Source organism: Somniosus microcephalus, chromosome 2 (assembly GCF_052327205.1).
Source record: "Somniosus microcephalus isolate GS21.2 chromosome 2, FLI_Smic_1.0, whole genome shotgun sequence".
Classification (NCBI taxonomy): Eukaryota; Metazoa; Chordata; class Chondrichthyes; order Squaliformes; family Somniosidae; genus Somniosus; species Somniosus microcephalus.
The window spans coordinates 302,598,691-302,625,144 of NC_140988.1; the positions used below are offsets into that span (position 1 = coordinate 302,598,691).

General features: G+C 42.3%; 1 protein-coding gene across 2 annotated transcripts in view; it reads left to right on the forward strand.

Annotated features, from left to right (window-relative positions):
* dcaf12 (DDB1 and CUL4 associated factor 12) overlaps positions 1–26,454 on the forward strand; it is a 134,173-nt gene that overhangs the window by 77,089 nt on the left and 30,630 nt on the right. For both annotated transcript variants that reach the window (XM_085973798.1, XM_085973791.1), the window contains exons 5-7: positions 10,063–10,256; positions 13,388–13,453; positions 15,433–15,595. In XM_085973798.1, coding sequence (XP_085829924.1) covers positions 10,063–10,256; positions 13,388–13,453; positions 15,433–15,595 — 423 coding nt within the window. The remainder of the gene's footprint in view (positions 1–10,062; positions 10,257–13,387; positions 13,454–15,432; positions 15,596–26,454) is intronic.

A 26,454-nucleotide genomic window follows, 5' to 3' on the forward strand; every position in this document is an offset into this window, starting at 1 on the left:
TGGGTACTGTTCCACATTCCATCGACTGCTGGAAGATGATCAGCAATGCATCTACTATCTCCAGGGCCACTTCCTTAAGTACCCTAGGATGTAGATTATCAGGCCCTGGGGATTTATCGGCCTTCAATCCCATCAATTTCCCTAACACCATTTCCCTACAAATACTGATTTCTTTCAGTTCCTCCCTTTCATCAGACCCTATGTTCCCCGACATCTCTAGGAATTTATTTGTGTCCTCCTTTGTGAAGACAGAACCAAAATATGTATTTGATTGGTCTGCCATTTCTTTGTTCCCCATTATAAATTCCCCTGATTCTGACTGCAAGGGACCTACGCTTGACTTCACCAATCTTTTTCTCTTCACATATCTATAAAAGCTTTTACAGTCAGTTTTTATGTTCCCTGCAAGCTTACTCTCATAGTCTATTTTCCCTTTCTTAATTAATCCCTTTGTCCTCCTTTGTTGAATCCTAAACTGCTCCCAATCCTCAGGTTTACTGCTTATTCTGGCCAATTTATATGTCCTCTCCTTGGATCTTATGTTATCCCTAATTTCCCTTGTTAGCCACGGTTCACAGAATCACAGAAACCCCACAGTGCAGATAGAGGCCATTTCGGCCCATCGAGCCTGCACCGACACATATCCCACCCGATCCCCGTAACCCCTACACCAACACATATCCCACCCTATCCCCGTAGCCCCACGTATTTAATCCCCCTAACACTAAGGGTCAATTTTTTATCATAGCCAATCAACCTAACCTGCACATCTTTGGACTTGAGTCACCTTTTTTGTTATATTTTTATGCTAAACTGGGATGAACAAATTCTGTAGTTCATCCATGCGGTCTTTGAATGTTTGCCATTGCCGACCCACCGTCAACCCTTTGAGTGACATTCCCCAATCAATCCTACCCAACTCGCGCCTCAGACCATCGTAGTTTCCTTTATGTAAATTTAGGACCCTAGTCTCTGAGTCGACTACTTCATTCTCCATTTTAATGAAGAATTCGATCATATCATGATCGCTCCAACCCAAGGGGCCTCGCACAACAAGATTGCTAATTAATCCTTTCTCGTTACATAATACCCAGTCTAAGATGGCCTGATCTCTGGTTGGTTCCTTGACATATTGGTCCAGGAAACCATCTCGTATACACTCCAGGAATTCCTCCTCCACAGTATTGTTACTAATTTGGTTAGCCCAATCTATATGTAGATTAAAGCTACCCATGATAACTGCTGTGCCCTTATTGCACGCACCTCTAATTTCCCATTTAATGCCATCCCCAACCTCCGCATTACTGTTTGGAGGTCTGTATACCACTCCCACTAACGTTTTCTGCCCCATGGTATTTCTCAGTTCTACCCATACAGATTCCACATCATCAGAGCTAATATCCTTTCAATTGTGTTAATCCCCTCTTTAACCAGCAATGCTACCCCACCTCTTCTCTTTTGCCTATCTTTCCTGAATATTTGTGTCTGTTCATGGTTCCAACACCATCATCAAGTTTGCGGATGATACCACGGTAGTAGGCCAGATCACCAACAACGATGAGTCAGCCTACAGGGAGGAGGTCCAGCATCTCGTGAAGTGGTGCGCCGATAACAACCTGGCCCTTAACATCAAGAAAACCAAAGAAATCATTGTGGACTTCAGGAAGTCTAAAGGCGGAAGTCACACCCCCATCCACATCAATGGGGCTGTGGTGGAAAGGGTGGACAGCTTTAAGTTCCTCGGAGTCCACATCACAGAAGACTTCTCCTGGTCCCTCAATACCTCCTCTCTGGTGAAGAAGGCCCAGCAGCACCTATATTTCCTAAGGAGGCTGAAGGGATGTAACCTGTCACCCCTGATCCTCTCTAACTTTTACCGCTGCACAATAGAGAGCATCCTGACGAACTGTATCACAGTATGGTATGGCAGCTGTAGCTACTATGACCGGAAAGCCCTGCAGCGGGTAGTCAAAACTGCCCAACGCATTACCGGCACCCGGCTACCGACCATAGAGCACATATACCAGAAACGCTGTTTATGGAGGTCACGGTCCATCATCAAAGACCCTACCCACCCCAGCCACAGTCTGTTCGCCCTCCTGCCATCTGGGAGACGCTACAGATGCATTCGCACCCGTACGACCAGATTTAGGAACAGCTTCTTTCCCAGGGCTGTCATCCTACTGAACTCCACAAATAAACTCTAAAGCCTGCACATCTGCCAATGCACTTTATTATGGTTATGTTTATGTTAATGTATTACAAGCCAAATGTATGTTGAATGTTTAAATGTCTTAATCTAAATGTACACTCTCGGGAGCCGCAAGCCTACATTTCGTTGTACTGCACTTGTGCACTAACAATGACAATAAAAGTTGATTTGATTTGATACCCCTGGATGTTGAGTTCCCAGCCTTGGTCACCCTGAAGCCATGTTTCTGTAATCCCAATCATATCATATCCGTTTACCTCTATTTGCGCAGCTAATTCATCCACCTTATTACGAATGCTCCTCGCATTAAGACACAAGGCCTTCAGGCTTGTTTTTTTAACACTCTTACACCTTTCAGAATTATTATTTACTGTGGCCATGTTTGATTTAAACCCTTGATTTCTCTGACTGCCACCTTTGTTTTTCTTCCTTTCTTTTGGTTCTATCCTTGTTTCCCTTTCCTCTGTCTCCCTGCTCAGGTTCCCAACTCCCTGCCATTTTAGTTTAAACCCTCCCCCAGAGCACTAGCAAACACTCCCCCTAGGACATCGGTCCCGGTCCTGCCCAGGTGCAAACCGTCCGTTTTGTACTGGTCCCACCTCCCCCAGAACCGGTTCCAATGTCCCAGGAATTTGAATCCCTCCCCCTTGCACCATTCCTCTAGCCACGTATTCATCCGAAATATCCTTCTATTTCTACTCTGACTAGCACGTGGCACTGGCAGCAATCCTGAGATTACTACCTTTTGAGGTCCTATTTTTTAATTTACCTCCTAACTCCCTATATTCAGCCTTTAGGACCTCATCCCGTTTTTTACCTATATCGTTGGTACCTATATGCACCACGACAACTGGCTGTTCACCCTCCCCTTCCAAAATGTTCTGCAGCCATTCTGAGACATCCTTGACCCTTGCACCAGGGAGGCAACATACCATCCTGGAGTCTCGTTTGCGGCCGCAGAAACGCCTATCTATTCCCCTTACAATAGAATCCGGTATTACTATAGCTCTCCCACTCTTTTTCCTCCCGTCCTGTGCAGCAGAACCACCCACGGTGCCAGGAAGTTGGCTGCTGCTGCCTTCCTCTGATAAGCCATCTCCCTCACCAATATCCAAAGCGGTATATCTGTTTGAGAGGGGGATAGCCACAGGGGACCCCTGCAGTACCTGCCTGCGGCTACTAACCTGCCTGGTGATCACCCATTCTCTTCCTGCCTGTGCAGACTACCTGCGGTGTGACTAACTCCCTAAACGTGTTATCCACGACCTCCTCAGCATCGCGAATACTCCAGTATGTATCCACTCGCAGCTCCAGCGCTGCAATGCGGTCTGTCAGTAGCTGCAGCTGGATACACTTCCCGCACACATGGTCGTCAGGGACACAGGAAGTGTCCCCGATTTCCCACATAGCACAGGAGGAGCATACCACGGGGCCGAGCGCTCCTGTCATGACTTACCCTATAATTAATTCAAATTAAATTAAATCAAATCAATCCCACCAATTTCACTACACTTAAATGATATACTTAAGATCCCTGGTTTACCAGCAGTCCCCACTACACCACAGACTCCCTATAAACTATAAATTATATACACCACAAAATTTAAGTTTGGAAAAAAGGAGAAAGAGAGAAATACTCACCAACCAATCACTTACCTGCTTTCTGGTGACGTCACAATTCGATTACTTTTTACTTCTCTGAGCAATACCATAGAAATTATTTTTTTATTCTAAACAGAGTGCAATATTTGTATGTAAATTATAATTTAAAAGTTTGTTTTATAAACTGACCACCTATAAAACTGTGAATGAATCCGGAACAATTCACAACAAAGCCGGCATGCAGGCTTGACAGTTGAATATTCTGCTCTTAAATGATTGTCGCTGCCTAAATTCCTGGTGTTATCCTTTAGCAATTAGCAATCAATTTATTTTGCTCTTTATTGTTAGATTTTGTTCATAGGCTCACTGAACTAGCTGAGAACTACTACTGCTGCATGAGAGGGTGAGCTAACTATTGGCCTGTGGAGATTGGGGCACTGGTACCTTTTATGTTTTATGAGCTGACAGAAACCTGTTGGAGTTCTGCCATAGAAAATTATACAACGTTAGTGGCAGGAGATGAATTCACTCATGCAGTCTGTTGAATTCTTGATCTCACTAAACTTGGTGCACAAGCGAAATGCTTCCGTGCAGACTATGATTCAGGAAAAATTAGTCATCCATGCATCTCTGGTGCTTTTCTTGCAGCCATTTCATAGCAATATTTTTTGGAGAACAGCGAACTAGTTGCCCTCTCAGCCGCAAGTACTGTAATGTATTGCAAGACCAGTGGATCAAAATGTTTCTTTAAGTGATTTTGATATCAAGTGATTTGGAATTCTGTATCCTGCTCGAGTTTGAGAATTCCTTAAAGGTTTTGAGCAATGTGTCATAACCAAAACCAATTGAATTTGACTTGAAATATGTGAGCTTGATGTCTTGTTGATACTTGCATAAGTGCTGAAAGTAGGACTCCTTTGTAATGATGCACTGTTGCAAAGAGGATGTGGATATTAATTTGAAAGGGCAGTGACTGGTCCTAAAGTAATAAAGAATGGCTGCTGTGGTAATAGAGCATATTAAAATAAGACAGTTGTGATGGATTGTGCATGTGTTCTATATGGCTGAAGATCAGTGCTCTGGGAAGCTGATAGCCTGGTTAAAGCCCATATTTTTAAAAAATATTCGTTCATGGGATGTGGGCGTCGTTCGCAAGGCCAACATTTATTGCCCATCCCGAGTTACCCTTGAGAAGGTGATGAGCCGCGTTCTTGAACTGCTGCAGTCTGTGTGGTGAAGGTACTCCCACAGTGCTGTTGGGTAGGGAGTTCCAGGATTTTGACCCAGCGACAATGAAGGATGGTGTGTGACTTGGAAGGGAACTTGGAGCTGGTGGTGCTCCCATGTGCCTACTGCCCTTATCCTTCCAGGTGGTAGAGGTCGCGGGTTTGGGAGGTGCTGCCGAAGAAGCCTTGGTGAGTTGCTGTCGTGCGTCTTGTAGATGGTACAAACTGCAGCCACAGTACGCCGGTGGTGGAGGGAGTGAACGTTTAAGGTGATGGATGGGGTGCCAATCAAGCGGGCTGCTTTGTCTTGGATGGTGTTGAGCTTCTTGAGTATTGTTGAGCTGCACTCATCCAGGCAAGTGGAGAGTATTCCATCACACTCCTGACTTGTGCCTTGTAGATGGTGGAAAGGCTTGTTGAGTCAGGAGGTGAGACACTCGCTGCAGAATATCCAGCCTCTGACCTGCTCTTGTTACCACAGTATTTATGTGACTGGTTCAGTTAAGTTTCTGGTCAATGGTGACCCCCCCCCAGGATATTGATGGGTGGGGAAGGAATTCGGCAATGGTAATGCTGTTGAATGTCATGGGGCGGTGGTTAGACGCTCTCTTCTTGGGGATAGTCCATGCCTGGCACTTTTGTGGCGCGAATGTTACCTGCCACTTATCAGCCCAAGCCTGAATGTCGTCCAGGTCTTGCTGCGTGCGGGCATGGACTGCTTCATTATCTGAGGAGTTGTGAATGGCACTGAACACTGTGCAGTCATCAGCAACCATCCCCACTTCTGACCTTTATGATGGAGGGAAGGTCATTTGATGAAGCAGCTGAAGATGGTTGGGCCTAGGACACTGCCCTGAGGAACTCCTGCAGCGATGTCCTGGGGCTGTGATGATTGACCTCCAATCACCACAACCATCTTCCTTTGTGATAGGTATGACTCCAGCCAGTGGAGAGTTCCCCCCCCCCCCGATTCCCATTGACTTCAGTTTTACTAGGGCTCCTTGATGCCACACTTGGTCAAATGCTGCCTTGATGTCAACAGCAGTCACTCTCACCTCACCTCTGGAATTCAGCTCTTTTGTCCATGTTTGGACCAAGGCTGTAATGAGGTCTGGAGCCGAGTGGTCCTGGTGGAACCCAAACTGGGCATCAGTGAGCAGGTTATTGGTGAGTAAGTGCTGCTTGATAGCACAGTCAAAGACACCTTCCATCACTTTGCTGATGATTGAAAGTAGACTGATGGAGCAGTAATTGGCTGGATTGGATTTGTCCTGCTTTTTGTGGACAGGACATACCTGGGCAGTTTTCCACATTGTCGGATAGATGCCAGTATTATAGCTGTCCTGGAACAGCTTGGCTAGAGGCGCAGCTAGTTCTGGAGCACTAGTCTTCAGCACGATAGCCAGGATGTTGTTGGAGCCCACAGCCTTTGCTGTATCAAATGCGCTCAGCCATTTCTTGATATCACGTGGAGTGAATCGAATTGGCTGAAGACTGACTTCTGTGATGGTGGGGACCTCCGGAGGAGGCCGATATGCATCACCTACTCTGCTCTTCTGGCTGAAGATGGCTGCAATCGCTTCAGCTTTGTCTTTTGCACTCACGTGCTGGGCTCCACTATCACTGAGGCTATGGAAGATGAAAACTGAGATGATAGGAGTATACAGAAACATAGAAGATAGGAGCAGGAGTAGGCCATTCAGCCCCTCGAGCCTGCTCCGCCATTCAATGAGATCATGGCTGATCATCCAAATTCAGTACCCTGTCCCTGCTTTCTCCCCATATCCTTTGATCCCTTTAGCCTTAAGAAATATATCTAACTCCTTCTTGAATATATTTAATGAATTGGCCTCTACTGCCTTGTGTGGTAGAGAATTCCACAGGTTCACCACTCTGGGTGAAGAAATTCCTCCTCATTTCTTTCCTAAATGGCCTACCCCTTATCCTTAGACAGTGACCCCTGGTTATGGTATTATACAAAGATCTGAATGGACGTGTGACAGTGGCCAGAAAACTGTAAAGGGGGGAGTGCTAAGGTCTTCTGGAATTTCTGTTTAGCTTGGTTATGGTAACTGACCAACTTGTTAGTTCAAGATTGGTATTTTAATATTGGGGAGGTGGGGAAGAAACTGACTTGATGGCGACAAAGTCCTGGTCTGGTTCGTTCCACTTGTGCATTAACTCTCAGAATTTATTTTTTTCAGTAACTTTTCTGAGTTAGTTCTTGTTGCTGATTATCAGCCAGTTGAAACCATCTCAAAACCTTTCCTGGTTTTGAAAACTTCTATTAAATTTTCACCTTGACTTCTCTGCACCACTGGAAGAAAAATACCAATTTTTAGAGCTTTCTTCATAACGATAACCTCTTATTCCTATTATACTTGTAGTAAACCTTTGCTGTACTCTTTCTATGGATCTAATGCACTTCCTACAATGGAATGCCCAGAACTACATGCAGAACTATAACTTGGACCTAACTAATGCCGTGTACAAATTCAGTATCCCTTCCTTGCTTTTATATTTGGTGCACCTATGTTGAAAATCTAGAATTTTTTTTTAACTTGCATTTCCACCTTTTAAAATCTATGTATCTGCAACCCTCAAATCTCACTGTTTCTTCACTCTTTTAATAAAAAATAAAATAAAAAAAAGGACGTATCGTTTAGGGTATAATTCCTTCACTGTTCTTTTTCCCCAAAATGTATGACTGCACATTTATCTGTATTAAACTATATTTGACATCCATCTGCCCACTCCATAACTCTGTTTTCTTTACAGTTTGCTATGCCTCCTAATTTGGTATCAGCAAACTTCACTCTTATTCTTCATAGTTCCAAAATTCAAATCCTTTATGTAAATAGAACGCAAGAGGTCCCATACAGGTCCCTCGGCCACATTTCCCAAGTACTGCCAATCCAAAAATCATTAATATATGGAAATTTTTTGTTTCCTGCCCTCCATCCCTCCATCTTATTGGCTGCATGTCCTTCACTGCCACGTGCCTTCATCTTTGAAGTAAATCTGATATAAATGCTTTCTGAAAATCCATATATTCCTTTCATCTAGACACGGGGAACATGTTAAAAGTTCAGGGCCTGCTGTAGATACAATATCAGGTTCAGTGACATGTCATTCCTGCAAGTGGATCCCATGCCCCTTACATGCCACAGTACAGTCTCAGCCCAGTATCTACTTAATGTGGTATAACCCAGGGTGTAACAATGATACCCCCTTGTGATATGAATCGTATATTTGTGTCCATGGCACGTGCTACTACATGCCTCGCCAATCTTTTCGAAGGTGGCCTGAGAAGACACTAGGTAAAATGAGGCTCAATATTAATTGTTCACTTGCTGTAAAATAAAGCAGCTTAACATGCAGAGCAACAATTATGATCAGACTCACTGAATTCAATCAGTACAATTTATCTTTGTTTAATGATGCAAAAAAGTGAACCTTCTACTCTTTCCTACAGCAGTGGTTCATTCTGCTTGACTTAAACAAATAACTCCTAACTATTCTGCTTCATTCTCGTGAGCCTAGCCAAAATTTGCCTTTGCAGCTTTCTGTTTTTAAAAACCTGATTGCCTGCCTGTGTCCCTGTCTCTATTTTTATGTGTTTACAGCCAGAAGGGAGGTTCTATGCCAGACAACCCCTGCCAAGCGCCGGAGAGCAGAGGCTTCCTGACACAATGGGTGTGAAGTGTCCATTAATTACCAAAACAAGCTAATGAATTGTTTACCGCTGACAGTCCTGGGTGGGAGAATGAACAATTTAGCTATCATCATAGAAATTTACAACACAGAAGGAGGCCTTTCGGCTCATCTTGTCCGTGTCAACTGACAAAGAGCTATCCACCCTAATCCCACTTTCCAGCACTTGGTCTGTAGCCTTGTAGGTAATGGCACCTCAAGTGCATATCCGAGTACTTTTTAAACGTGATGAGGGTCTCTGCCTCTACCACCCTTTCAGGCAGTGAGTTCCAGACCCTCATCACCCTCTGGGTGAAAAGATTTCTCCTCAAATGACCTCTAAACCTCCGACCAATTACTTTAAATCTATGCCCCATGGTTATTGTCCCTTCTGCGAAGGGAAATGGGTCCTTCCTATCCACCTTCCTATCCACTCTATCTAGGCCCCATATAATTTTATACACCTTAATTAGGTCTCCCCTCAGCCTCCTCTGTTCCAAAAAAAACAACCCTAGCCTATCCAATAGTTCCTCATAGCTAAAATTCCCCAGTGCAGGCAACATCCTCGTAAATCTCCTCTGCCCCCCCTCTAGTGCAATCACATCCTTCCTGTAATGTGACCAGAACTGCACGCAGTGTTCTAGCTGCGGCCTAACTAGTGTTTTATACAGTTCAAGCATAACCTCCCTGCTCTTATATTCTATGCCTTGGCTAATAAAGGTAAGTATCCCGTATGCCGCCTTAACCATCTTATCTACCTGTCCTGCTACCTTCAGGGATCTGTGGACATGCACTCCAAGGTCCCTCTGATCTTCTGCACTTCTCAGTGTCCTACCATTTATTGTGTATTCCCTTGCCTTGTTAGCCCTCCCCAAATGCATTCCCTCACATTTCTCTAGATTGAATTCCATTTGCCACTGTTCTGCCCACCTGACCAGTCCATTGATATCTTCCTGCAGCTTTCTTCTTCATTATGAACCACATGGCCAATTTTTGTATCATCTGCAAACTTCTTAATCACACTTCCTACATTCAAGTCCAAATCATTGATATATACCACAAAAAGCAATAATCCGTTTCCAAGCATATGATCATACTATTCTTGCAGCAAGCCATTTACGTGCCAAAAGCATCTCCAGGTCTTTCTAAACTACTACTCCTCCCTTACTATCTTTTATCTCTGCCTTTCAAAAAAAAATGTGTGTGAATACATTCTGTTTTAAAACACAACTCTTAAATGTAACACTCTCTTTTCCAATTTCTTTTTGTGGAAAATTGGCCAAAACCCCCAAAATGTAATAATCACAAGCCAATATTTTTATTCTACAGGTTCTAGGGATGGTTCTATGGGGCTATGGGAAGTGACTGAAGAAGTGCTAAGCCAGACTGACACAAGCATGGATCCCACCCGAGTCCCCAGTTACACCCACATAACACACAAGGTTTTGAAGGATATTCCCAAGGAATATACAAACCCCTACAACTGCAAAGTGAGAGCTTTGGCTTTTAACAATAACAGCAAGGTAATTTTCAAGAATGTCTGTGTAATCTTGTGTATTGAGGAGTAGTTAGCAAGTTTTTTTTTCCTTTGTGTCTTTTGTGCCATATACCATTTCCAAACATATGATCATACTGTTCTTGCAGCAAGCCATTTATAAGTGCCAAAAGCATCTCCAGGCTTGTAATAAGGGAACATCTATAATTATGGGGGGATTTTAACTATCATATTAATTGGACAAATCAAACTGGGCAGGGCTGCCTTGAGGATGAGTTCATTGAGTGTATTAGGGATGGGTTTCTTGAGCAGTATGTAACTGAACCGACCAGGGGACAAGCAACCTTAGATCTGGTCCTGTGTAACGAGACAGGATTAATTGAAAATGTCCTAGTAAAGGATCCCCTTGGAATGAGTGACCATAACATGGTTGAATTCCATATTCAATTAGAGGGTGAGAAGGTTGGATCTCAAACAAGCGTGCTAAGCTTGAATAAAGGAGACTATGAAGGTATGAGAGCGGAATTGAGTAGAGTGGATTGGGAAAATAGATTAAAGGGTAAGACGATACATGATCAGTGGTGTACATTTAAGGAGTTATTTTACAACTTCCAAAAAATATATATTCCACTGAGAAGAAAAGGGTGTAAAAGAAAAGACAGCCATCCGTGGCTAAGTAAAGAAATTAAGGATAGTATTCGACTAAAAACAAGGGCATATAAGGTAGCCAAATCTAGTGGGAGGATAGAGGATTGGGAAAACTTTAAAAGACAGCAAAAAATAACAAAAAGATTGATTAAGAAAGGGAAGATAGATTATGAAAGTAAATTAGCAAAAATATAAAAACAGATAGTAAGAGCTTTTATAGTTATATAAAAAGAAAAAGGGTGGCTAAAGTAAATGTTGGTCCCTTAGAGGATGAGACCGGGAAATTAATGGTGGGAAATATGGAGATGGCAAAAACACTGAATGAATATTTTGTATCAGTCTTTACAGTAGAGGACACTAAGAATATCCCAACACTGGACAAACAGGGGGCTATGGGGGGGAGGAGCTAAACACGATCAAAATCACTAAGGAAGTGGTACTCGGTAAAATAATGGGACTCAAGGCGGATAAATCACCTGGACCTGATGGCTTACATCCTAGGGTCTTGAGGGAAGTGGCGGTAGGGATTGTGGATGCATTGGTAATTTTCCAAAACTCCCTGGACACAGCAAAGGTCCCGGCAGACTGGAAAACTGCTAATGTAACACCCTTATTTTAAAAGGGCAGTAGACAGAAGGCTGGAAACTATAGACCGGTTAGCCTAACATCTGTGGTAGGTAAAATTTTGGAGTCCATTATTAAGGAGACAGTAACAGGACATTTGGATAATAATTTAATAGGACACAGTCAGCATGGTTTTATGAAGGGGAAGTCATGTTTGACAAATTTGCTGGAGTTCTTTGAGGAAGTAACATATAGGGTGGATAAAGGGGAACCAATGGACGTAGTGTATTAGACTTCCAAAAGGCATTTGACAAGGTGCCACACAAGATTATTGCTTAAGATAAAAAATCACGGGATTGGGGGCAATATTCTGGCATGGATAGAGGATTGGCTATCTAACAGAAGGCAGAGAGTTGGGATAAATGGTTCATTCTCAGACTGGCAATCAGTAACTAGTGGTGTTCCGCAGGGGTCAGTGCTGGGTCCCCAACTCTTTACAATCTATATTAACGATTTGGAGGAGGGGACCGAGTGTAACATATCAAAGTTTGCAGATGATACTAAGATGGGAGGGAAAGTAGTGAGTGAGGAGGACATAAAAAACCTGCAAGGGGGCATAGACAGGCTAAGTAAGTGGGCAGAGATTTGGCAGGTGGAATACAATACTGGAAAGTGTGAGGTTATGCACTTTGGCAGGAAAAATCGTAGAGCAAGTTATTATCTTAATGGCAAGAAACTGGAAAGTACTGAAGTACAAAGGGATCTGGGGGTCCTGGTGCACAAAACTCAAAAGGTTAGTATGCAGGTGCAGCAAGTGATTAAGAAGGCCAATGGAATGTTGGCTTTCATTGCTAGGGGGATAGAATATAAAAATAGGGAGGTATTGCTGCAGTTGTACAAGGTATTGGTGAGACCGCACCTGAAATACTGCGTACAGTTTTGGTGTCCATACTTAAGAAAAGACATACTTGCTCTCGAGTCAGTACAAAGAAGGTTCACTCGGTTAATCCCGGGGATGAGGGGAATGGATATATGAGGAGAGGTTGAGTAGATTGGGACTCTACTCATTGGAGTTCAGAAGAATGAGAGGCGATCTTATTGAAACATATAAGATTGTGAAGGGGTTGGATCGGGTGGATGCGGGGAGGATGTTCCCGATGATGGGTGAAACTAGAACTAGGGGGCATAGTCTTAGAATAAGGGGCTGCTCTTTCAAAACTGAGATGAGGAGGAACTACTTCACTCAGAGGGTGGTAGGTCCATGGAATATGCTGCCCCAAAAAGCTGTAGAAGCTACATCATTACATAAATTTAAAACAGAAATAGACAGTTTCCTAGAAGTAAAGGGAATTAAGGGTTACGGGGAGCGGGCAGGAATTTGGACATGAGTCTAGGTTCGGATCGGTCATGGCCCTGTGGGTAGCGGAGCGGGCCCAGGGGCCGTGTAGCCTGATCCTGCTCCTAGTTCGTGTGTCTAATTCTGTTAGATTCAGGAGATAGTTCTGTGATAGTAGATTGGCGGTTAGGATCAGATCAGCCATGATCTTATTGAATGGCGGAGCAGGCTCGAGGGGCCGATTGGCCTACTCCTGCTCCTATTTCTTATGTTCTTATGTAAACTCCTCCTCTCCCTTACTTATGATACTCCTCTCTTTATTGATTGCACAAAAGAATTATGAGGTTCAATTCTATATGAAGATATAATTATTAAGTCATGAAATTTTTTAAGTAGTTTTGCAAAAATGGTGCAAGATTAAACCTGTATTTTATCAATAATCCTTTGACTGTAGCAGGATTAAACAAAAAATTAGAATTGTTTTGCCCGACTGATTATGTGAATTAGTTGGATTTATTGGGATTGAATTGCACTCTAATTTGAGCATCTGACAAGTGGAACAATTCAAGTATACTTGAATTTATACTCAACTTTTCTATTAACTTTTTCAGGAGCTTGGAGCAGTGTCTCTTGATGGTTACTTTCATTTATGGAAAGCGGAGGACAATTTGACAAAGGTAATATTTCCTTTCTTTGTTAAAGTTGAAAATAGCTGTAAAATAACAATTGAAACATTTTTATTTTTAAAAATTTACATAACTCACAAATGAACCTTCTCTGTTACCAACTGCTGTACAACTTGAAACAAATATTCTGAATTATGATGTGCAGCTAATTATTACTTAAATTATCCCGTTTCTTTGGTTAAATTATTAACTAGGAAAAAAAAATAGGATTCTCTTGATTTACATGTTGAAAGATGGGGTAAGTACATTAATTGGTTAGTTTTATGGTTTGCTTTTGAGAAAGTTGAATTTCGTGGGTGTCACGTTAGAAATTTTGCTTACAGGGTAGAGATTGGAATGGGTTTAAAAAAAAACACCAGAGCCGCTGAAAGGATCTGAAAAAGATTTCATGAAACGTACTGGAATGAGTTATAGCTGGGTTGGTTTTGCAATGTTTATATATTCAGTAAGACATTGCATCAAGAAAGCTGATAGGATCAAAAAGATGATTAGTTTGGTTAACTCAAAGGAGAGGCCAGTACAATTTTTTTTTGTCATGTCTAGTCAGCTGGGTTACCTCTACAATATTTTCATATATAAAGAAAATATCAAACTGATCTTACTTTTTCCACATTACTACATTTAAAAATGCTAAGTTTTATTGATGATACATGAAATATTGTAGAGATGGAATTTGCCATATATTGAAATTGAATTGCAAAATTTTAAACTTTCAAAAGAGATGGCAGTTACTCACCATCATGATTGATGTCACAGGTTTGTTAAATAAGATTTAAAAGATTTTGCCTGGCGTTTTACACAGTAAGTCGGAAGATACTATTGTTTTATATTCTTGCATTTTTAGTGGAGAAAATGGTATGTAAACGTTTCATGGTGATGCTTTGTTCATAAACCAATTAAATCACCCAGTGCTTTCTTAAGGCTAAAGGGATCAAGGGATATGGGGAGAAGACAGGGTACTGAGTTTGGATGATCAGCCATGATCTCATTGAATGGCGGAGCAGGCTCGAGGGGCCGAATGGCCTACTCCTGCTCCTATCTTCTATGTTTCTATGCTTGTAGAAAAAAATGTTTTTCTCAATAAATGAAATTTCTGTTCAAAATAAGGTTTTAAACAAAATACATTTTAAAAAGGTGATTAAGTTTATCCTTTGAATTATATTTTATGTTTTGTGACTTTGAATACCTGCACTAAAATTTTTATTACAAGGCCTCGGCTGCTACCAAAAGCCAGGGCTTGGATATGGTATTTTTGCTGAAGATAGATTCTGCGGTCTGAATATATGCAGTGTTCACAAATTCCCAAGATTCATCAGTGGCATTTAGTTAGCCAAATAACAGAAAGGTTCTTTGAGTCTCCAACAAAATCTGTTTGTTTTTCAAAATGTTTTGAATAAAACCTTGGACAAATTTCAAAAACTCTATTCAGGTTAAATGTATGTATGTTGTTGAAAAATAGCGAGGTTCTGCATTCGAGTGTGTGCGCATGTCTGTGTGCAAGAGAAAAAGACAGATGATACTGATTACACACGTGCAGTTTTTTCTCAGGAAAAAGGCAGAAATATAATGTGTATGAGAGACATACAGAGAGGAGGCGATAGAGAGGAGGAGTGAAAATGGTTACAAATAAATCAGTACAGAAATGATAAAAATATATGTGACTGCCATACAAAGAAAGAGCAAAAAAGACATGGATAGAGGGAGACTTGAGAGTGAGACGAGCAGAGACAGTTGAAGAGACTGTTTCTTTTTTTTCATTAGTAACAAAATAATAATAAGGCGATCAACTGTCTACTTAAGGGACATGTTCTGTTAGTATATCTTTTAACCTGTGAAAGCATATTTGAATACAGAGTAAAAAAAATGCTATGTAGGATGTTATGGTTTAGAAGTTTGCTATTTCCCACAAAATTTAGCAATCTGTAGAATTCATCCTTTAATAAAAATTAAATGTTTGTTTTCTGTTCAAGTTGCTGTCTACCAAGTTGCCGCATTGTCGAGAAAATGTTTGCTTGGCGTATGGACAAGAATGGTCTGTATATGCTGTGGGATCCCAAGCACATGTTTCTTTCCTTGATCCAAGGCAACCGCAAAGCTATGTAAAATCAGTCAGTTCCAGGGAGCGGGGCAGTGGTAAGTTGGATGCTTGCATTACAAGATATTGAAGCTGTGTTGTCTCCTCGTGACTTCGTTGGGTAAATGCACTGTCCTTTTTTTCAGCACCACTGACATTTATGTATTTCCCCACATGCGCATTTTATTTCAAGAAACAACATATTAAAAGCAAGCGGGTTACAAGTTGAAACCGGAAAACAGACATTTAACAATACTGCGGATGCTGGAAATCTGAACTAAAAACAGAAAATGCTGGAACTACTCAGCAGGTCAGGCAGCATCTGTGAAGAGAGAAACAGAGTTAACGTTTCAGGTTGATGACCTTTCATCAGAACTGGAAAAAACAGGGGAAGGGGGAAGAAGGAACAAAAGGGTCTGTGATGGGGTGAACGGCTGGAGAGATTAAATGACAAAAGGGATGATGATGCAAGGTGAAAGTAGATGGTAATGGAACAAGTAAAGAAACAAAAGATAGGTCTAGAAGAGGTGTAAATGGGAATATCAGAATCATCAGCAACAGCTGCCGTCCGAAAAAATGGGGGCAGAGATGATAATCTGAAATTGTTGAACTCAATGAGTCCGGAAGGCTGTAAAGTGCCTAATAGAAAGATGAGGTACTGTTCCTTGAGTTTACGTTGAGCTGCATTGGAACAGTGTAAGAGTGGTGGCAGTGGTCTGGAGGATTAAAATGACAATTCTCAGGACCACTCTCACTCTGACCTCTGTTTTCAGTTTACCTTCCTTAGTTCCATCCTCAGCCCCTCATAATTAGCTTTATTTCCAATCTATTTCTTTGGTCTTTGTCTTACTTATGACTCTGTCATTATCTTAAATTTATTATGTTGTGATAGCTTATTGCCTAGATACTCCCCTATGCTTCCTTCTCTCATGTGCTCTGGTTCATTTCCCATTACTAGATCCAGCAGTGATTCCTCTCTTGGGTTTCTTGTGTACTGGGTAAGAAAGGAGTCCCGTACACACAAACAATTTCAGCCAGTTTATTCAGGGATAGTTGAAATCCCCCATGATTATTATCCCATGTCTTTTACTAATTTCATAAATTTGCCTACATATTTTTCCCTCCACTTCCCTTTCACTATTAGGTGGTCTATAGTATACCTATCTTTGCGTGATCGATCCCTTCTTATCCTTTACCTCAATCCATATGGATTCTGTTTCTAACTTAATTATAATTGTGTCCTTTTTTTTCTGCCATTGTTATCTCTAATTAGTGTAGCTACCTCCCCCCGCCCCCCATCTTCCTTCCTCATCTTTTCTAAATCCTGCAATATTTAACTGCCGATTACGTTCTCTATGCAGCCATGTTTCAGTTAACCCTACTACATCTGGTTCCTCGCTACAAATTATTACCTCCAGTTCCTCTGTTTTGTTTAGGATGCTGTGTACATTTCTGTGCAGGCAATTTAATTTGTTTTTAATTGTGCTTCTCGCTTTATTTCTAACAGTTATTTTATACTTTAACTTTATCTGTTCCCTGACTGTTTATGCTACCCTCATTCCTTTCTTTGGTCTGACCTTTACTCTCATCTCCTATTTCTTTTATCTTTAGGCTACTGTTATTTTTACCAGATCTCTCCCATCCCCATCCCTGTCCCCATCTTACTAGTATAAAGTTTTACCTACAGCCCTATTTATCCTTTCTGCTAGGACCTTGGTCCCATTCCGGTTCAGGTGCAGCCTTTCCCAGTGGTACTTCCTGTTTCAGTACTGGTGCCAGTGTCCCATGCAATGGAACCACTCCTTCCCACAGCACTCTTTCAGCCATGCATTCACCATCCTGATCTGTCTATCCCTATGCCAGTTAGCATGTGGCTTGGGTAGTAATCCCAATATTGCCACTCTTTGGGTCCTGTTTTTTAAGTTTAGTTCTGAGCTCCTGATACTCCCTTAGCAGGACCTCCTCCCTGTTCTTTGCTATGTCATTGGTCCTGATATGGACCAAGACGACTGGATCTTCCCCCTCCCTTTCCAAGTTCCTCTCCAGTTGCTTTGAGACATCCTTTACCCTGGCATCAGGTAGGCAACGCATCTCCTGGATATTCTGTCGTGACTGCAGATGATGCTATCTATCCCCCTAATTAACTAGTCCCCTATGACTCTCCTACCCATGTTCATGGTCACCCCCTCGACCTTGCCACCTCGTGTGGCCTGTATTCCCATTGTCTCAGTCACTGAAAAGGCCATCTCTGATCACTTCCTTGCATCCCACACCACTCACATTCCCCTTTCTCCTTCCAACCTCACTTCCTTCTGCATCTTCCCCTTGGAAATATTCAGTGACTCAGCTTCCACAGCTCTCTGGGGTAAAGAATTTCAAAGAATCACAACTCTCCGAGAGAGAAAATTCCTCCTCACCTCCGTTTTAAATGGGCGACCCTTTATTCTAAGACTATGCCCCCTTGTTCTAGATTCCCTGATGAAGGGAAACATCCTCTCAGCATCTACCCTGTCCAACCCCCTCAGAATCTTTTATGTTTCAATAAGATCACCTCTCATTCTTCTAAACTCCAATGAGTATATGCCCAACCTGCTCAACCTTTCCTCATAAGATAACCCTTCCATCCTAGGAATCAACCTAGTGAACCTTCTCTGAACTACGTCCAATGCAAGTATATCCCTCCTTAAATAAGGGGACCAAAACTGTATGCAGTACTCCAGGTGTGGTCTCACCAGTTACAGTTGCAACAAGACTTCCCCACTTTTATACTCTATCCCCCTTGAAACAAAGGCCAACATTCCATTTGCCTTCCTAACTACTTGCTGCACCTGCATGTTAACTTTGTGTTTCATGTATGAGGACACCCAAATCCCACTGTACCGCCACATTCTGTAGTCTTCATTTAAATAATATTTTTCTTTTCTATTCTTCCTACCAAAGTGGATAACTCCACATTTTCCCACATTATACTCTATCTGCCAGATTCTTGCCCACTCACTTAACCTATCTGTATCACTTTGCAGACTCTATGTCCTCCTCACAACTTATTTTCCCACCTACCTTTGTATCGTCCTCAAATTTGGCTACAATAGACTCACTTCCTTCATCCAAGTCATTAATATAGATTGAAAATAGTTGAGGCCCCAGCACTGATCCCTGTGGCACCCCACTAGTTTCAGATTGCCATCCTGAAAATGACCCATTTATTCCGACTCTCTGTTTTCTGTTAGTTAGCCAATCCTCTACCAGATCCAATATATCACCCCCAACACCATGAGCTCTTATCTTATGCGGTAACCTTTTATGTGACACCTTGTTGAATGCCTTTTGGAAATCAAAATACACTACATCTACTGGTTCCCCTTTATCCATTCTGCTCGTTACCTCCTCAAAGAACTCTAATAGATTTGTCAAACACGATTTCCCTTTCATAAAACCATGTTGACTCTGTTTGATTGTATTATGATTTTCTAACTGCCCTGCTACTACTTCCTTAATAATGGATTCGAGCATTTTGCAAAGGACAGATGTTAAGCTAACTGGCCTATAGTTTCCTGCTTTCTGTCTCCCTCTTTTTTTAAATAAGGGCGTTAGATTTGCGGTTTTCCAATCCGCTGGGATTTTTCCAGAGTCAAGGGAATTTTGGAAGATTAGAACCAATGCATCCACTATCTCTGTGTAGCCACTTCTTTTAAAAACCCCAGGATGCAGGCCATCAGGTCCAGGGGACTTGTCAGCCTTTAGACCCATAAATTTGCCTAGCACTTTTTCACTAGTGATAGTGATTGTTTTAAGTTCTTCCCTCCCTTTTGCCCCTTGACTTTCTACTATTACTGTGATGTTTTTTGTGTCCTCTACTGTGAAGACATACAAAATATTTGTTCAATACCCCTGCCATTATTATTTCCCCAGTCTTGTCCTCTAAGGGACCAATGTTTACTTTAGCTACTCTCTTCCTTTTTATATACCTGTAGAAGCTCTTGCTGTCACAGAATCACAAACCCCACAGTGCAGATAGAGGCCATTTCGGCCCATCGAGCCTGCACCGACACATATCCCACCCGATCCCCGTAACCCCTACACCAACACATATCCCACCCTATCCCTGTAACCCCATGTATTTAATCCCCCTAACACTAAGGGTCAGTTTATCATAGCCAATCAACCTAACCCACACATCTTTGGACTGTGGGAGGAAACCGGAGCACCTGGAGAAAACCCACGCAAACACTGGGAGAATGTGCAAACTCCACACAGACAGTCGCTCAAGGCCGGATTCGAACCCGGGTCTCTGGCGCTGTGAGGCAACAGTGCTAACCACTATGCCACAGTTTTTATATTTCTTGCAAGTTTACTCTCTCAAGCTATTTTCTCCCTCTTATTTTTTTAGTCATCCTTTGCTGGTTTCTAAAATTGTCCCAATCTTCTGGCCTACCACGAATCTTTGCAACATTGTATGCCTTTTCTTTCAATTTGATACCATCCTTAACTTCCTTGGTTAGCCATGGTTGGTTCATCCTTCTCTTCGAGTCTTTCTTTCTCACTGAAATATATCTTTGTTGTGAGTCATGAAATATCTCTTTAAATGTCTGCCACTGCTTTTTTACCATCTTACCTTCTAATCTATTTTCCCAGTCCACTTTAGCCAACTCTCTCCTCATAACTTTGTAATTGCCTTTATTTAAGTTTAATACTCTTAAAAGTCTTCAAGGCTGCTTTTGCCAATTTGATTTGTCCAATCATATGAAGATTAAAATTTCTCACGATTATTGCAGTACCTTTCTTACAAGCCCCCATTATTTCTTGATTTATACTCTGTCCTACAGTGTAGCTACTGTTGGGAGGCCTATAGACTAATCCCACCAGTGCCGCCTTTCCCTTACTATTTCTTATCTCCACCCAAATTGATTCTACATCTGGAACTTCCGAGCCAAGGTCATTTCTCACTGTTGTACTGATCTCCTTTATTTTCAGGGCAGAGATATGTTAATGCATATCTTGGGGATTAGTTCTTGCTGAGGTATGTGAAGTGGCTGCTGGAAGAAATGGTTGTTTGAAGTATCTCAGCACATTCTGAATTGAAAGCTTTTCTCCTTGTGAAGATATTGGCTAAGTCTGTTGATGCCTTTCATGTACCAGGCTCTGAATCCATTTATGGAGTTCATTGTTGTGCCAAATTGGGGAGTTGGCTTACAGATCCAATGCAATCTTCAGAAATACACATCTACCAAATTAATAGCATTAATGCAATTATACGAATTCTGTGTTGCGAGGAAGGACAGGGTTGAGATGTTGGGGCAGGAGGCTGGCTAGATTGAGCTTCAGTGACTGGGGCATGGTCTGAGATGGCTTAGGCTCTGTTTTACAACTGTGGGTTTGCTTCACAAAGAAGTAGTCTGTTTGAGTGTATTGTGTGAATTTGAACAAAAGGTGGCTCCACTGTGGAATGCATGGTTCACCAAACATCTACAAGGCCAAGTCTTTGCATCGTGCCATGGCTATTCTGACTACTTGGCCATGTGGCTCCCAAAAGCCTGTATTGTGGAGGAAGCATGTAATTCAGGTCCCCATACATTATCATTGTGCCTTCCATGTAGGAAAGTTGTTGTGGGAATGCAGTGTCTCGATTTGGGGCATTGTAATCTTCTTCCTTGCTATTCTCCTCTATCAGGATAAACAGACCATTGTGTGTGAAGGCAATGTGTTTGTTAATTAAGATTTCTACCCCTCTGCTCTGTGGTAAATATGGGGAGGGCAGGATTTGGCCCACCTAACCACTTTTGAGTTTAGCATTTTCTGCTTCAGTGAGTTGGGTTTCCTGTAAAAATGCAACATTCACTCACTACTTTTGTAGTGCTCATGGCTCTGAATTAGAAGGTTGTGGGTTCAAGTCCCATTTAAGGAGTTGAGCACATAGATGTTGCTACTTCAGTGCAGTACTGCATTGTCTTAGATACTCTATTTCAAGGCCTGTCCATCTGTTTAGGTTGTACGCAAAAGATCCCATGGTACTGTCGGAACTTGCTTGTGCAAATTGTTTGTGAAGTGCTTTGGGACGTTCTGAAGATGTGGGCATATATAACTGCAAGTCCAAGCTTCCTTGATTGTTTTATGTGAAGAAGCATTTCCTGATATCCGTTCTAAAATTACATGTTGCTAGTTTGAATCTATTGTTCCTTGTCCTACTCTCTTTTTAACTTAAAGTAATATTCTGGGTTAAACCTCTCGGACGTCTCCTTTCCAGGCTGAAAAGCCCAAGTTTCTCGAGTCTTTCCTGCTAACCGAGATCTACTGTTTTGACCCTGGTTCAACATTGTATTAGCTTTGTTGATTGTTTGCTGCTCTGCATTGGTTAGACATGTTGAACTTCATCCATTGCTATTTCAAAACCATTCATGGAATTGATGTGTTGCCCATTTTTCCTTTCCACGTGCAGTACTTTATATTTCTCCACATTAAATTTCATCTGCTCACTTGCATGTTACATAGAAACATAGAAGGTAGGGGCAGGAGCAGGAGTAGGCCATTCGGCCCCTCGAGCCTGTTCCGCCATTTAATGAAATCATGGCTGATCATCCAAATTCAGTACCCGGTCCCTGCTTTCTCCCCATAGCCCTTGATCCCTTTAGCCTTAAGAAATATATCTAACTCCTTCTTGAATATATTTAATGAATTGGCCTCAACTGCCTTGTGTGGTAGAGAATTCCACAGGTTCACCACTCTCTGGGTGAAGAAATTCCTCCTCATCTCAGTCCTAAATAGCTTACCCCTTATCCTTATACTGTGACCCCTGGTTCTGGACTCCCCTGCCATCGGGAACATCCTTCCTGCATCTAGTCTGTCTAGTCCTGTTAGAATGTTATAAGTTTCAATGAGATCCCCTCTCATTCTTCTAAACTCTAGCGAATACAAGCCTAATCGACCCAATCTCTCTCCATACGTCATTCCTGCCATCCCAGGTATCAGTCTGGTGAATCGTCGCTGCACCCTCTCCATGGCAAGAACATCCTTCCTCAGATAAGGCAACCAAAACTGCACACAATACTCAAGGTGTGGTCTTACCAAGGCCATGTACAACTGCAGCAAGACATCCTTGCTCCTGTACTCGAATCCTCTCACTATGAAGGCCAACATACCATTTGCTTTCTTAACTGCCTGCTGCACCTGCATGCTTACCTTCAACGACTGGTGCACAAGGACACCCAGGTCTCGTTGCACTTCCTTTTTTCCCAATCTATTGCCGTTCAGATAATCTGTCTTCCTGTTTTTGCCACCAAAGTGGATAACCTCGCATTTATCCACATTGGGCAGATGCATGGCAAATGCAGTATAATCACCCAACCTGTCCAAATCATACTGGAGTTTCTCTGCATCTTCCTCACAGCACACACACCCACCCAGCTTTGTGTCGCCTGCAGACTTGGAGATATTACATCTAGTTTCCTCGTCTAGATCATTTATATATATTGTGAATAGCTGGGGTCCTAGCACCGATCCCTGCGATACCCCACTAGTCATTGCCTGCCACTCGGAAAAAGACCCGTTTATTCCAACTCTTTGCTTTCTGTCTGCCAACCAGTTCTCTATCCAAGTCAATACCTTACCCCCAATCCCATGTGCTTTAACTTTGCACGCTAATCTCTTATGCGGAACCTTATCGAAAGCCTTCTGAAAGTCCAAATACACCACATCCACTGGTTCTCCCTTATCCTACCAGTTGCAGCCTCAAAAAATTCCAGTAGATTAGTCGAGCATTATTTACCTTTTGTAAATCCATGTTGACTTTGTCCGATCCTGTCACTGTTTTCCAAGTGCTCTGTTATTACATCTTTTATAATGGACTCTAGCATTTTCTCCACTACCGATGTTTTTTTTAGCTCGTTCTGTAAATTCTGAGTTCCTTTCTTTGATTCCACTGCCCCTCCTAGTTTGATACCATCTAAAGATTTGACCAGTTTGCATTCAGTTTCTGAATCCAAATCATTGTTGTAAATTGGACACGGTAGTCATCCTCATGATTACCTGCTGGTCTCTACCCATCAGACACTTTTTTTTATCCATTCCTCCGATTTATCCTGCATCCCCACAGCTTCGAGCTTAACTAATAGCTTTTCACCTCAACTTTGTTGTTTGCCTTTTAGAAGTCTAGGTATTGTAGTGTAGTCCATTTGGGTTGTCATTTTCTCTGTTCCCTAGACCTGAGATGAGAACATAAGAATTTGGAGCAGGAGTAGGCCTTACGGCTCTTCGAGCCTGCCCTGCCATTCAGTAAGATCAAGGCTGATCTTCAACCTCAACTCCACTTTCCTGCCCAATCCCCATATCTCTTGATTCCCCTAGAGTACAAAAATCTATCCATCTCCGCCTTGAATATACTCAATGACTGAGCATCCACAGCTCTTTGGGGCAGATAATTCCAAAGATTCACAACCCTCTGTGTGAAGAAACTCCTCCTCATCTCAGTTTTAGATGGCCGACCCCTTATCCTGAGACTATGCCCCCGCGTTCTAGACTCACCAGCCAGGGGAAACAAACTCTCAGCGTCTACCCTGTCAATCCCCCTCAGAATCTTGTACAGGAAACTTTGGTTTATCCGGAGGTTATATGTCCGGAATACTCGATCTAATGGCAAAAATCAGGAGCCGTTTTCTGTAAGTTTTTTTTAGTTCTCGTTGCTTTTTTTTTCCCCAGTCAGGCACTGCAAGGTCTGTAGCTAGAGCAACAGCTTCAGCTAGAGATGCTTGCAGCTGCAGCCGACTGTTTAGAAGTGTTGTGTCTGTGTGTTGATAGAGACACTGAAGACAGGAGTTGGTTTCATAGGTGTTTACTAAACAAAGTCTGGAGGGGAACTAACTGATACAACACAATATACAGGCTTATATCGCCCGAGTGGCCATTACCGGCATTACAGTACACATGGGGCTCTTAAAGGCACATACACTACAAGAAGCTGATGCTAAGCAACAGGGTTTGTTGTTCAGATACGGAGATGAAAACCTCCGTATGCTTCAACATTAACTTTGTATGTCCGGCAGTTTTGATAGATCGGCAACAGCTCGGTCCCGTCGGTGCCGGATATCACAAAAAGTTTCCTGTATGTTTCAATGAGATCACCTCTCATTCTTCCAAACTCCAGAGAGTATAGGCCCAATGTACTCAATCTCTCCTCATAGGACAATCCTCTCATCACAGGAATCAATCTAGTGAACCTTCATTGCACGAAAGTGAATAACCTCACATTTCCCCACATTATTCTCCACCTTATTGCCCACTCACTTAACCTGTCTATATCCCTTTGCAGGCTCTTTGTGTCCTCCTCACAGCTTACTTTCCCACCTAACTTTGTATTGTCAGCAAACTTGTATACAATGCACTCGGTCCCTTCATCTAAGTCTTTATAAATAATTGTAAATAGCTGAGGCCCAAGCACTGATCCTTACAGCACCCCACTAGTTACAGCTTGCCAACCTGAAAACTACCCGTGTATCCCTTCCTCTCTTGTTTTCTGTCCGCTAACCAATCCTCATGCTAATATGTTACCCCCAACCCCATGAGCCCTTATCTTGCGTAGCAACCTTTTATGTGGCACCTTACCGAATGCCTTTTTGGAAATCCAAATATACTACATCCACCTGGTTCCCCTTTATCTACCCTGCTAGTTACATCCTCAAAAAACTCTAATAAATTCAACAAACACAATTTCCCTTTAATAAAACCACGCTGACTCTGCCTAATCATGTTATGATTTTCTAAGTGCCCTGTTACCAGTTATCTTAATCATGGATTCCAGCATTTTCCCGATGACTGATGTTGGGCTAACTGGCCTGTAGTTCCCTGTTTTCTCTCTCCCTCCTTTCTTGAATAGCGGGGTTACATTTCCTACCTTCCAATCCGCTAGGACTGTTCTAGAATCTAGGGAATTTTGGAAGATCGCAACAAATGCATCCACTCTCTCTGCAGCCACCTCGTTTGGAACTCTAGGATGTAGGCCATCAGGTCCAGGGGATTTGTTGGCTTTTAGTCCCACTAATTTCTCAATTACTTTTTCTCTACTGATATTAATTACTTTAAGTTCCTCACTCTTATTAGCCCCCTGGTTCCCCACTATTTTTGATATGCTTTTTGTGTCTTCGAAGACAGATACAAAATATTTGTTTAAAGTCTTTGCCATTTCCTTATTCCCCATTATAATTTCACCTGTCTCCGCCTCTAAGGGACCAACATTTATTTTTGCTACTCCCCTTCCTTTTTACATACTTGTAGAAGCTCTTGCAATCTGTTTTTATATTTCTTGCTATTTTACTCTCATTCTATTTTCTCCCTTTTTTGTCAATTTTTGGTCATCCTTTAGTTTCTGAAGCTCTCCCAATCCTACATAGAAACATAGGAGCAGGAGTAGGCCATTCGGCCCCTCGAGCCTGCTCCGCCATTCAATGCGATCATGGCTGATCATCCAAATTCAGTACCCGGTCCCTGCTTTCTCCCCATACCCCTTGATCCCTTTAGCCTTATGAAATATATCCAACTCCTTCTTGAATATATTTAATGAATTGGCCTCTACTGCCTTCTGTGGTAGAGAATTCCACAGGTTCACCACTCTCTGGGTGAAAAAATTCCTCCTCATTTCTGTCCTAAATGGCCTACCCCTTATCCTTAGACTGTGACCCCCTGGTTCTGGACTCCCTGACCATCAGGAACATCCTTCCTGCATCTAGTCTGTCCAGTCCTGTCAGAATGTTATAAGTTTCAATGAGATCCCCTCTCATTCTTCTAAACTCCAGCGAGTACAAGCCCAATCGTCCCAATCTCTCCTCATACGTCATTCCTGCCATCCCAGGTATCAGCCTGGTGAATCTTTGCTGAACTCCTTCCATGGCAAGAACATCCTTCCTCAGATAAGGTGACCAAAACTGCACAC